Here is a 14,379-nt window from a genome sequence, read left to right on the forward strand (position 1 = left end):
CTGGTAAAAGCAGCTTAGCGGACAGCTTCTCCTTATCCAGGAGAGAGCCGGCTCCCCAAATGTCAGCCGGGCAGGGAGCTGTCCAAAGTGCAGTAGTGAAGCGTGCCCAAGGGAAGTTTCCTGTCGCCGAATTGCTTACGCTTGTGATGTACGTCATGGTGCCGTACACGCATTCCTTTGCTGGGTCTGCACAACAACCTCATGAGGTCCGTAGTGGGTCTGTTATCGTGCCCATTTTAGATCAGAGGAAACCAAAGCTCAGGCAGGCTGAGAGACTTGTCCAAGATCACACAGCTAGTGAGTAGCTGAGCCGGAAAGTGGACCAAATCTTCTGGTACTCAATCGAATAAAGGGAAATATATGAAACAAAAACATGATCGTGTCCTCTGTATCATATAGTTCTCAGAAAAAGGTTTGAGGCATTGTCTCAAATACAATAATACTTTGATGTTTCCCTTTCAGCATCTTCCAAAGCCATAACTCTAGGCACTCCCTATGTGCTAGATGGCACAGTGCTGGGCCTGAAGTCAGGAAGACCTGAGTTCAAATCTCAGACACTCACTTAGCTGTGTGACCCTGGGCAAGTCACTTAACCTTTGCTTGCCCCCATTTCCTCATATGTAAGATGGCAATGATAATTGTACCTACCTCCTAGGCTTGTGAGGATCAGATGAGATAATATTATTAAAATGCTTTGCAAACCTTCCAGCACTCGATAAATCCTGTATAAATACTGCTGCTCTCTATATGAAAGAACTTTCTCTCAATTCAGGAGATAAAGGGGAATTACTTTGTACTACAATACAATACATCACAATCTCTTTCATCAGGAAATAGTCCTCTGGCAGCCCCACCACAGGGATCCAGGCCAGGACTCTGAATTCTGTAATGAAGCCGTTTTTCCAGCACTTAGCACAGTGCCTGGTAGTAGGAACCCTACTCTTCAAGGATCCATTATATTTCCTATAAGCTTAAAACATCCATCAAAAGCCACAATGAAACCAGACTATCTCTCCTTGGAAAGGGCACACTGGCTTATAGGAAGAGTGTGGCCATAATCAATATAGTCAATGAAGTCAGCAAGAACAGCCTTCAAATCCCACCCCTGACACTGTGTGACCGCAAGCAAGATGCTTACCCTCTCTGATCCACAATCTTCTCATCGGTAAAATGGGGATTCTAATGCCTGGTAGTACCTGCCTCACAAGGTCTTTATGTGGCTTAAGTGACATAAGAGCTTTGTGAAATTTAAAGCGTTAGGTCAATACCAGGTTGATAGCCATGGGTAGAGCTTTTCTTGAATCTTGGGGTCTGGTTCAGCATTCAATATTTACCAAATGTGAGCACTATTATTACAGACTTAGGATACCCAGCAAGATGAATTTTAAGCTCGATAAATCAATAAGCTTTTATTAAGCACCTACTGTGTGTCAGGCACTATACCAGCATAGGGTTACAAAGAGAACAAAGATACAGGCCTTGCCTTCAGAAAGCTTCAGAGTGGGATAAAATATATATTAGGGAGGAAGGAACAAGGACAAAAGCTTTGGTCCCGGGCAGTTACAGGGATTATAAGTGGACTTACAAGGTAGTAGATGGCTGTGCCCTGTCATTAGCAATGTTAATGCCAAATTAAATATTATTCCCAAAGCAAGAGCTAAGAGAGGGGCAGGAGAGGAGAGAGTTCACATCAGGGCAAATGGCTAGATGCCCACAGCTGTCTAGGCCTGGTGTCCTGGTAGATGACTAGATTGATAGTTTGAGGAAAGAGAAAGTGTGTGACCTCAGGAAAATCACTCAATCTGCCCAAGTCTCAGTTTCTCCTTCTATAAAATAAAGGGATTGATCTAGGCAGCCTCTGAGGTCCCTTCCAGCTCTGGATCTGTGATCCAATAAACACCATCTGGGGTGTGACACCCCTGAATATAAAACAGTGAGGTAAGAATCAGCTCATTTTCCAGTCTAGGCAGTTCAACCCTGAGAAATGAAGGAAAAAAATGGATTCTATGAGCCAGGGATGACATGATTTTGAAGCACCTTTAATTAGAAGTGACTGAGAGAATATATTATTTAAAATTTTCTCTGGCTATTATCATTCATATTCCTTTAATTGTAATTAATTAAGCTCCAGCCATCATAATAGTGTAGATCAGGCATAGACAGGGATTTTCACTTCTCTCAAATGCTTAACTTGGTACAGGCAAATGCACTGAGAAGCTTGGACTTTCATGAGAAATTATCTTTTAAACTGAAATTAGGTGCAAGCCTTAATTATACTTTTTGAGTTCCTCGATGATTAGGTTTCTATCGTCTTTGCTTAAGATTTCCTGCCTCATTTATTGGAAGTCCTGGTAGATTGCCATCTATCTGTTCCTTTAGAGAATAAAATATGGGCTATTTGTGTGGAGGGAAGGGGTGATTTTGTTTTGTAGTGGATGAAAAGATAATCGATTTAGTCCGAGTAGGTCAGTTATCTAAAGAAGTTGGTCACCTTAATGGTAGCAGTGCTGTTCTAAGTCTTAGATGACGATCTAAACTCAGGCTGGTGTTGCTCAGCCCTGGGGCTGTTGTCCCTTCTAAAACTGACCCTCATATCACGTGGGAGTCCAGCCACCTCCCTGACCTGTACTTCCTGAAAATGTCAAGAATCAGAGGCAAATACCACCACAGACCCTGGTCAGAGGGCTTGGGCCTCTCACTGCCCTGTCCAGCTCGGGCAAGGCCAGCATCGGTCTAGAAGATGCCTGTGAGGCCAGGGACTCTTTGCTACTGACTTGATGCCGGGCCAAATGTCAAACAGCAAGCTCTAATTGTGGCTTTATTTTAAATCGCCCGGCCGTCCCTTTCCTAACTTGATCATCATTTTAAAACTTTCCATGCAGCAAGTCAGCCAATGAGAATTCAAAGGAGAGATGCTGGATATTATATAAGGAAGCCATCATTTAGATCATTCAAATTAAAAGTGATCTATTCCTGGAGAGAGCGTGTACTTTACCCCAGCCAAAGTCACCCCGTGGGAGCGAGGCTGTACATGGCATCAGTGGCTAGACTTCCTCCTCCCCAAATTACTTTGTACTTACTTTGAATCTATTTTGTATATACTCATATGTGAATTCAAGCTCCTTGAGAGGAGGGACTGTTTCATTTTTGTCTTTGTATCCCTAGCGCCTAGCACAGGGCATGGCGCATTAATGCTTGTTAATTGATTAATTCTTCATAATGTATCTTTTTGTGTTTCCATCAGTAACGTTTTTTAAAATCTGATAATACTTCCCAAATCCTGGACTTGTTTAAATAACTCATTCATTTGTCAAATATTGATTAAGCTTGACTTATGAAGGTACTGGGGTATATGCAAAGTTTAGGTATGGCAGTTGGTCTCTACCTCTCCTAGCTTGTAATCTTAATGACAATTGTGGAAAAGAATACAATGAAATGGGAATAGATCACTTGTTAGTCTTAGCTTTCTTGGCACTCAAATAAAGAAAATATCACAGTTCTCAAAATAAAGTTATTTGATCACCTGTATTTGAAACATTATTTTCATCCCTCTTTGAGTGAAAGAATATGACCTTTTCCCGTGAACTCAGAAATGTACATCCTAAATGGCATCCTGATGGAAACTTAACATTTTGCCATGTTCTGAAAATTGACTCTGAGTGTTTCCAAGGGCAACTTTCCATTCTGAATTTCCATTGGGGGTGGGGTGAGGAGAAGATGGAGGACTGATGCAAATGTGCCTTTGGTAAGTGTCTGTGTTAACAGGCGGCTTCTTCTCTGCCTCTAGGAGATCCAGTTGCAGTCCGGGCTGAAAGCCAATGTGGAGTTCCAGGGAGGTCTGGCTATTGATATTTCAGGTTCAATGGAGTTCAGCCTGTGGTATCGTGAGTCTAAAACTCGAGTGAAAAATCGGTGAGCATGCTAACATTTACTGTGATCTGAGAACCATGGAGATTAAATATTAACTTTTTCTCAGGATTTTAAGCACACGTAGCTATGCTTTTTTTTTTAAATAGATCAATAGTTTTAGCATAATTCCCAGTTTAAGAAAAAAAATGTAGATGTTTAAAACCAAAAGATTAAATAAACTTTTAAGAAATAAGACTTCTTACCTCTTATCTGCCCCTTCCCAGACTCCTTTGCTGGATCTTCATCCAAGTCACACCCAGTAATTGAGTCCTGTGAAACTCTGCCCTGTCGTCTTTTTTCCCCACTTTTTCCTGCATTTCACTTGGTGATCTTATCAACTCCCATGCATTCAATTACTTTCTCTATCCTGATGATACTGAGATCTGCTTATCTATCTCACCCTAGCTTCCAGACTCCTATTTCCAACTGACTACCAGACATGTCTGAAACTGACCTTACTGTTCTCTTCAGTCCTTCCCCTTGTTACTATGGAGAGTGCCATTACCTGCCTTGTCACCCAGGCTTAAAACCTAGGCACTATCCTTTGTAATGTCTCTCTCAGGCACCTTCTTCTCTCCTCGTCCATGGCTATCACCCTAGCGAAGGTCTTTGTCAGCTCATACCTGGACAATTGCAATGGCCTTTCAGTTGGTTTCCCTGTCTCAGATTTCTCCCCCTTGTAGATTGCTAATTGATTTTCCTAAAATACAGCCCTAGCCATGTCAACTCCACCCCTCCTTTCAGTAAACTCCAGTGACTCCTTATCATTCCCAGGATCAAATGTAAAATTTTCTATTTTTTCACTTAAAGTCCTTCATAACCTCGAACCTTCCTGACTTCTCAGTCTTCTCACACCTTACCCCAACCCCCACATAATCTATAACTCACTAGCCCTGGCATCCTTGTTTCTTGCACTAAACATTCTAATTCTTGCCTCTATACATTTTCTTTCTTAAAAAAATTAATTTATTACTTATTTTAAACATTTTTCTTTCAAAATCTTGAGTTTCAAATCTTCTTCCTCCTTCAAAATCCTCCCCAACCCACTGAAAGACAAGCAAATAGTATCAATTATATGTATGAAATATTTCCATATTATCCATATTACCCCCCAAAAGCAAAAAAAAGAATTAAGAAAATGAGAAAATTATACTTCTATTTGCACTTAGGAATTTTTCATCATGAGTCCTATGGAATTATCTTGGATCAGAGTAGCCAAGTCTTTCATAGTTGATCATCCTTAGAACATTGCCGTTACTGAGCTCCATGATCTCCCTGTTCTTCTCACTTCATTTTGCATCAGTCCATATAGGTCTCACCATTTTTTTTTCTGAAACCACCCCCTTCATTATTTCTTAGAGCACAATAGTACTCCATCACAGTCATATGTCACAGCTTGTTCAGATATTCCCCAACTGATGGCCATCCCCTCAATTTTCAATTCTTTGCCACCAAAAATAGAGCTGCTGTAATATTTTTGTACATTTGGTACTTTTCCTTTTCCTTTGATCTCTTTGGGGTACAGACTTAGCAGTGGTATTGCTGAGTCAAAGGGTATGAAGAATCTTTTATGTTTTTTGGGAATAATTCCCAATTGTTCTCCAGAATATTTGAGCCAGTTCACAACTCCACTAACAGTTTGTTAGTATATCTATTTTTCCTCATACCCTCCAGCCTTTGTCATTTCTGATGGGTGTTTTAATTTTCATTTTTCTAATCAGTAATGATTTAATCAGTCACATTTTTCTATGTGACTACTGATAGTTTTGATTTCTTCTTTCAAAAACTACCTGTTTATACCATTTTTGACCATTTTATCAGGGTCATAGTGTGCTATAATATAAGTTGATGCCCACCCTGGTATCACAGATCTCTCCTGCAGACCTCCTAAGTTGACTCTTGTTGGCTCTGCTGCTCCTAACTTTGATTTGAGGAGTTATTTGAAAGTTGTTTGGAGGAGAAGGTTGGGAGAGCTCAGCTGGGTTGCTGCCTATACTCTGCCATCTTGGCTCCACCCACTATGCTTTGTAATTATAAATTTCAATATCACAGAGCTATATGTGAACCAGGAAAAATCATGTTGTCCACATTCCTGCTGTTAGTTATGACAATATATAATCCATCTCAGTCAGCTGAGAATATATTCTAGTTCTAAAGCTCTTTGTAGAATGATTCAATAAATATTTTTTAAGCATCTGTGTGTGCAGGGAAAGACTAACTTGTGTTCCATTAGGGGAGACCACATGCACACATTTAAGGAGATACACAATATATACAAAAACAAATGTACAAGGCAGTTGCAGGGAGGAGGGATCTGGAAAGGCCTTATTTAAAAGGTCTTGCTCGAACTGAATTTTGATGGAAACCAGAACTTCTAAGTGGTAGAGGTGAGAAAAGGATTGCAGCACAGGTCTGGGGGACAGTGTACAAAGATGGAGGGCTAGGAGATGGGGTCATTTCAGAGGTGCTGCAGGTTAGGTCACTTTGGCTCCACCACCGAATGAAAGAATAGGGGTCACATGGAGTAGAAGAGGGTTTGTTTCAACCTCCCTTAGAAACTGATTGTAGTGTTTAACAACTCCCTGCCATGAAATTCCCCTACACAGCTAAACATATCATTCATATTATATATTACCCACTCCTCTCTCACTTCCTTATTCAAAATTGGTAACTTTTAGTCTCTTCTTGCTATGGACTTTCATAGTTTTAAAGACATCCATCAACCTTCCCTTTTCCAGGCAAAATGATCCCAGTTCCTTTACCTTTTGCTTTGTGGGAAGGTAGATTCATTTGATTGGATTCCAATGAGATTTTTATTCTGGATTTTAAATGACATATATATATGAGATCATTAGTATGATTATTTTTCACATTAGTTTTTGGAATGGAAGACTTGCAGTTAGAATGGAACCTAGAAGTCATCTAATCTAACATGTACCTAAACTACCAACTCTGTCTACAAAATTCCCGACAAGTAAATTTTACCAAGAATAAATAAAGAACTCATTCATTTTTTTTAATCTTCCCTGACTTTTAAACCTATGGATGGCGTGAGATAGATAGGGGTAGTAGACTCTGAAGTTATATCTATTTTAGACCATGGGCCTAGGGATTGATAACTATCCTAAAGCAAAATATTTACTCTTAAAAGAAATACTGTGATTGGGGTGGCCAAAAGGGGTCACTACCACTCCAGCTTTCTCCCAAAATGATTAGAAATGAGATATGAGAAAGAAACAGGCCACCAGAGGGCACAAAATTGAATTAAGACCTTCACTGAAGATACATCCTCTTTTTTCAAAATATTTTCTATGCAGAGCTTTCCAAAGCTCTTTGCTTTGGGGGGATGCAGAGCCAAGATGGTGGAGAAGATATAGGACATTTCCTGAGCACTCCCAATTTCTCCTAAAGCCCTTTGCTTAGGAAGTAATCACTGAAATATAATAAAAGACAACAGAATATTTGGCCTACATTATTAGAATTTACCAGGCTTATGCATTTTCTTTAAAGTGGTCTATTCTGCCCCCTACTTTAGGAAGTTTAAAAAATAAATGATATTTTATACCTATTAAAATATCAATTGTTACTCTACCTTTAAAAAAAATAGATCCAGGTGACTGTTTCCAAGAAGCAATTTTATATTGACTTTAAATACACACTTACTAGAGAAGGTGCTGACTAAAAAAAGCTTACCTCACCATGACCTTGGTCTAATCCTAGCTTTGCTGAAAGGCAGAAAGCCAAAATGGCTAAAAGGCTTTGTGAGCTCCCATTGATAGGTTAGCACAAAGAACAGCCTGTCCCACAAGAGTATGAGTAAACCATTCTTCTTTTTTAAAAATGTATTTATTTATTTTTAGTTTTCAACATTTGCTTTTATAAGATTTTGAGTTCTAAATTTTTCCCCCTTCCTTCCCTCCCCCCTTCCCAAAATGGCATTCAATCTGATACAGGCTATACATGTACGATCATATTATGCATATTTCCACATTAGTCATGTTGTAAAAGAATAATCAGAACAAAAGGGAAAAACACATGAGAAAGAAAAAACAAAAACCAGTGAAAACAGTATGCTTTGATCTGGATTCAGATTCCCTAGGTCTTTCTCTGTATGTGGATAGCATTTTCCATCATGTCTTTTGGAACTGTCTTAGAGCCTTGCATTGCTGAGAACAGTTAAGTCTAACAAAGTCAGCCATTGCACAATGTTGCTGTTACTGTATATAATGTTCTCTTGATTCTGCTCACTTCACTCAGAATCAGTTCACACAGGTCTTTCCAGGTTTTTCTGAAATCATCCTGCTTGTCATTTCTTATAGCACAATAGTATTTCATCACAATCATGTACCACAACTTGTTCAGCCATTCCCCAACTGATGCGCATCCCTTCAATTTCCAATTCTTTGCCACCACAAAACGAGCTGCTATAAATATTTTTGTTCATGCAGCTCTTTTTCCTTTTTATGATCTCTTGGAATACAGACCTAGAAGCAGTATTGCTGGATCAAAGGGTACACAGTTTTATAGCCCTTTGTGCATAGTTCCAAATTGTTCTTCAGAATGGTTGGATCAGTTCACAATTCCACCAACAATACATTAGTGTTTCAATTTTCCCACATCTTCTCCAACATTTATTATTTTCCTGTTTTGTCATGTTAGCCAATCTGATAGGTGTAATGTGGTACCTCAGAGCTGTTTTAATTTGCATTTCTCTAATAAATAGTGATCCAGAGCTTTTCTTCCTATGACTATAGATAGCTTGAATTTGTTTGTCTGAAAATTGCCTGTTCACATCCTTTGACCATTTATCAATTGGGGAATGACTTGTATTCTTATAGATTTGACTCAGTTCTCTATATATTTTAGAAATGAGGCCTTTATCAGAGACACTGACTATAAAAAATTGTTTCCCAGCTTTCTGCTTCCTTTCTAATCTTGGTTACATTGGCTTTGTGCAAAAACGTTTAAATTTAATGTAACCAAAATTATCCATTTTGTATTTCATAATGTTCTCTCTCTCTTGTTTGGTCATAAATTCTTCCCTTCTCCATAGATCTGGACAGTAAACTATTGCTTGCTCTTCTAATTTGCTTATGGTTTTACCCTTTATGTCTAAATTGTGTACCCATTTTGACCTTATCTTGGTATATGGTGTAAGACGTTGCAAACCAATTCTTGCAGCAATCCCCCATTAAAGATACCAGTAAACATTGTTCTAGGAGAGACCAAGGGACTTGTCCTTTTGTACCACAGGAAGATACAATCAAAGGTCCAAGTAAATGATCAGCTGATCAGGGAACCCCTTTTATTAGCTTTCCTACACAAATGTTGTCTGTCCTTTTCTTGAGTTCAGTAAATGAACCCCTCATTATGGATAGAGAGCTTTCCTCAGAATCAGTAATCAGTCAACAAACAGGCAATAAGTGCCTGTTATGTGGGAGGCGCTGTGCTAAGCACTGGGGACACAGAAAACAATTCCTGCCCTCAAGGACCTTACATTCTATCAGATTAATAACACTGTCTCTGAAAAATACTAGTTGTATGACCCTAGGCAAGTCCCTCAACCTCTCTCACTGCTCCAAGAAACTCTAACACTAAGATGCCAAAAGCGCTGATGTACATTGGCAGGGGGTGTTCCTTACCGGGAATTTCCTAAATCTACGATGAACTCAACCAACAAGCATTTATTAAGCACCTATTATATGACACACTGTGCTAGAGTCTGGGATACAAACACCAACTCTAAAGGAACTTACATTCTCTTTAAATCACAGGTCTGGTCAATAACAATTCTTGAGCCTATGGTAAGAATGAGATACATAGGCTGTCACATACTCTTTGTTTTCCAATACTCAGCAATTAGTTCCCTTTCCCTGACAGTTCCCACATCTGGGATTTGGGCCATTTTTAAATGCTTGGAATTGAGACCTTGTCAGGGGCAGGGGAGGAGAAGCCCCACATTTATTTTTATAGCCCTTTTCCCCATTTTCAATGAGCATTGATTACAGTCACCATGGTACACTTTTATCATAGCTCTATAAGATACCAGCCTTCAACTTAAACCTTTCCTTCTGGCCATCACTCTGAATTTTTCAGGTTCAGACTAAGAAATTATAGCTGCTTGTTGGGAAAGATTGAAGGCAAAAGGAAAAGGGAATGGCAGAGAATGAGATGGAGAGATGATGTCGTGGAGGTAATGACCACAAGCTAGGACAGACTTTGGGAGATAGCAGAGAATAGAAGGGCCTGGCATGCTATGGTCCGTGGGGCCATGAAGGGTCAGACACAACTGAATGACACAACAACAACAAACAAACAACTAGATTTGCTCAGTGTTAACTCCTATTTTACCTTAATCTGCAGCGTGGCTCTAGTAGTGACTGGAGACATCACAGTGGACTCCTCCTTTGCGAATGTGGGCCAAGAAGTCAGTTTCGAAACTGAAGCAGGCCTGGAGTTCATATCCACAGTGCAGTTTTCACAGTATCCCTTCTTGGTCTGCATGCAAATGGACAGACAAGACGCACCCTTCAGGTAAGAAGCAAGGGAGATTTTTCTTTCCTTTGGTCCATACCTGTGAATTCAGCAGTGTACGGGATATTGTACAAAGAAAGTCCCTCAAACAACGCAGATCTCATCATTGCCTGCTTGGCAACTTACGTTCTTCATGAGTTGTCTAGAGCAAAGAAAGGCTAAGTGAGCTTTACCCTGGCTTGCACAGCCAGGACGGTGGGTCAGTCAGGACTTGACTTTGGGTCTTCCTGAGTGAGAAGCCAGCTCTCTATTCAGTACACCACACTGAGATTCACACAGGAAATTTCCATTGTTTTGAACACTTGATTTTGGAACTAAGGGTTAAGTGGGGGTCTACCCAAAATATCACATAACTCCTCTAAGAAACGTGCCTCACTATAGAAAGGAAGAAGGTCACGGCTACTGCTATGGTTTAATTTCTTTGAGGATGTTAAAAAACAGAAAGGAGATAAATGGCAGTGGCCAACCCAGCCATGAGGCTGGTACTGGTTCAGAATTCTGCCCAAGAATCTCCAGTGCTATCTTGGAACAGCATTCTTGAGGGGCTCTCTGACCCACTTGGGCTGGTCAGCATGAACACCCAGCTAAAGGTGGGGAGCTTAAGAAATGGGGGCCTGGAAATATGAGAAAGGTCTCAAAGCTTTGAGGCATCCCAACACTTGCAGAGTGCATGTGTTTGCATACCTTGTCAAGGGAGATGAAGGAAAAACCAGTCCTTTCCTGATGATTTATTTCATATGTGGATATATTGAGAGGTGGCACGGTACAGTGGGTAGAGTCAGGAGGACCTAGGTTTCCTGCCAATCTACAGTAGCTGAGGGAGTTTCTTACATATGTACATGCATATGTATGTGTGCACACATGTGCATACATGAGAAGTGATTGATTATATGTGTATAACTGTGTGAATATATGTACATGTATGCACACTTACATATATTACATATATGCATACATGTACAGCACTTTTTACTGATGATATAACTGAGACAGAGAGAAGTTTTATGACTTGCTCAGGGTCAACATAGCTAGTGTCTGAGGCAGGATTCAAACTCAGCTCTTCCTCTCTCAAAACCACCCCAACTCTGTCCACTTCAAGATCCCAATCCAAAGGGGAAAAAAAGATAATCTATCTCAAATCACTTTAGAGACTAAGCTTTAGGTCTGAGCTCTCTAACCTAAATCCTTATGTGGTGGGGGTGAAGAGGAGCCATTTATATGGCATGCTGGCAAGGGAATGTAACTTTAATGTGAATTTTGCAGGCGGTACGTGACTAAGTATGAAAGACTTTCGACGGGCAAGGGCTATGTCTCCCAAAAAGGAAAAGAAAAGCTGTCCCCAGGATCCGAACTCCCTCTTCATCAAGAGAACTCTGACATGTGCAAGTTGGTCTTTGCCCCTCAGGCTGAGAGCTCTTCAGATGGCTGGTTTTGAACCCGATGCCTGATCGGTTTCACTTGAATCTGTGTGTCCCTGTGGGAGACACGGGGTAGCATGGCCCAGTACCTGCTCACAGAGAGCACAGTGTTTACATGTTTATGTGTATTTAAGATTTTTGTAAAAAGCTATGGGAGAAAAAAATAACTGAGTTAGTCAATTCTGGTGGCCCCTCAGTGTTGTTTTGGGTCAAACAACCACCAAAAGGATGAGGCTTTCCACATCGCTTCTGGTTTTCCAGAAATTTTCCTTGTACTCATTTGCTCTTGGCCTTCTGTAAGAAGAGCTCTGCTAACAAGCAGATGTGCTATTTGTAAATGCACTTACAAGGAGTCAATTTTTCAAGCAATTTTCAATTAAGATATCGCAAAGCATTTTCTTAACAACATGTTAAATTCACAACTCTTTTTTTTGCCAACTAAATCGTCTAATGAAGAAGAAAACAGGTTGCTGTTTTTTATGAGACTTTTTATGGCCTGTCTCACTAAGTAATATTTATCTGTTTGGTTCTTAAGTTTATTTTTTATTTTAAGCATTATGGGTAATAGGCGTGCAGAGCTAAATGATGAAATCTTGTATCTCTGCAGACCGTGGGTGATTTTTTTCTCAGAAGAGCCCTTTGATGGTCATCCTTCACCCCCTCCATAAAACAGTGGGACTTAGCATATAGGTACTAGAAAATCCCTTTACACTGTCCTCTTCAAAGGAAATCCTTTTAAGTTTGTCCTTTTGATTTCATTGCTTCACTTGGTTTGGTCTACAATATCCCTTGCAACTGTCTGCTCCTCTCCACTCACATAGCCACCACACTGGTTTGGACCCTCATCAGCCCTCACCTGGATTGTACCAACAGTCCCCTAATTGGACTCCCACTTCTAGTCTTTCCCTTCTCCAACATCAACTATCCCAATAATCTTACTAAGGCCCAGGTCTGCCCATGATCATAAAATTCTACTCCTCCCTCAGGTCTTCAGTGGCTCTCTAGGATAAAATGAAAATCATTCAGCTTGACACATAATGCCCTTTGCAGCCTAGCTCTGACCTGACCTTCCAAACATCCCACATTACTCTACTTCATGTGCTAGTTTCTAGCCAAAATGGCTTGTTATTTTCTCAGCTTGGCATCCCCTCTTCCTGTCCTATGCCTTTGCATAGCTCACCACCCCACCCCCAGCCCCATGCCTGGATTGCACTCCCTCCTAGCCTTTGCCTCATCTTGCTAAGGATTCTTAGTCTCCTTCCAGGCTTATCTCATGTGCCTTCTCCTATGGAATAAAATTCCTCATTCCCCTACCTGTTAGGGCCAGCTCCTTCTTCAGGCTTGCTTATCTTTACTTCTGTGTTTCCCAGTAGAATGGAAGCTCTTTGAAAGCAGGGCCCAGTATTCATTTCTGTCTTTAGCTCCCCAATGTCCCAGCACAGTGCCTTACATGTACTAAGTGTTTATTAAGTGTTTGTTGAATTTCAATGAATTGACAGCAGTTTGCTGTCACAAGGTGCAGACTTACAGAAGTGGTCAGAGAATTCGCTTTAATATGCAGGCATGAACTACAGACCTAAGAAACTGAGGAATCTGGATTTCTGGACAATGAGACCATAAAATGAATTATCTGTCTCTACAAGAATAAAAAGGAAACATTCATTGGTGTCTTTTTTAAAAATAAACTCTCCATGTATGAGTGATAGAGAAGCACAGCCCCACCACCAGCATCATCTGGGGCTTTCAAAAGTGGTAACAGGAAGCAATCCTTGGCAGCCAGTGGCATTCTGCGTATGTTAGTGGACGTGTTTTTAACCACCAGGTGGCTCTGGGAGCTAATAAGCTGATTTACTCATCAGGACAGAGTTCCCAGCTCTCTATGCTTCTCAGCAAGCAAATGACCCTAGCTCTGCCTCTGGCTCAGCAGCTAAGCCAGTTTATCAGTCTAAAGGGTGTGTTTCTTGGGGGGTTATCGAATCAGAATGAGTTCTGCCATAAAACCTGCATCTTCTCTGAACCTTCTCAGCATCACTGAATGCTATCCATCTTGGTCAGTCTTGGTACAGTGGAACCACCTCCCCAGGAACAGACAAACCCACTTAACTATACACAATGCTTCATAAACTCATCAGTTTAGAGTTGGAAGGGCCCTCAAAGCTCACCTAGTCCATTTTACAGGTGAGGAAACTGAGGCTCAGAGAAGTAATTTGTCACAGATCATGCAGGACCAGGATTCAAATTTAGCTACTCTGCCTAGGAATCCTTCACAAAGGAACAATAAAAATGGGGGAAACATCTATTTACTGTGCAGGTGTGTGCCTTCAGTCTCACCCAGACCCAGGCAGCATCCAGATAAAATAGGGACCACTCAAGGAAATCACAGTCCTGTCTATTCAACCCCTTCCTTCCATCCACATGCCTTGCACGAAGATGAAGGTAGTTAGTTCCCAGCCAACTTTTGACTCATCTTATCTAGTAGGGCCAGTCATTATGTGAAGACTAGGAACTCATTCTGAGA

The 14,379-nt window shown here is 40.7% G+C and overlaps 1 protein-coding gene across 1 annotated transcript in view; it reads left to right on the plus strand.

The window, feature by feature from the left end:
- LOC118852989 (microsomal triglyceride transfer protein) overlaps positions 1 to 13,523 on the plus strand; it is a 62,507-nt gene extending 48,984 nt beyond the window's left edge. Inside the window, exons 16-18 of the mRNA XM_036762769.1 lie at positions 3,788 to 3,912; positions 10,273 to 10,443; positions 11,707 to 13,523. Coding sequence (XP_036618664.1) covers positions 3,788 to 3,912; positions 10,273 to 10,443; positions 11,707 to 11,878 — 468 coding nt within the window. The 3' untranslated portion in view covers positions 11,879 to 13,523. The remainder of the gene's footprint in view (positions 1 to 3,787; positions 3,913 to 10,272; positions 10,444 to 11,706) is intronic.
- The last annotated feature ends 856 nt before the right edge of the window (positions 13,524 to 14,379 follow it).

Source organism: Trichosurus vulpecula, chromosome 6 (assembly GCF_011100635.1).
Source record: "Trichosurus vulpecula isolate mTriVul1 chromosome 6, mTriVul1.pri, whole genome shotgun sequence".
NCBI lineage: Eukaryota > Metazoa > Chordata > Mammalia > Diprotodontia > Phalangeridae > Trichosurus > Trichosurus vulpecula.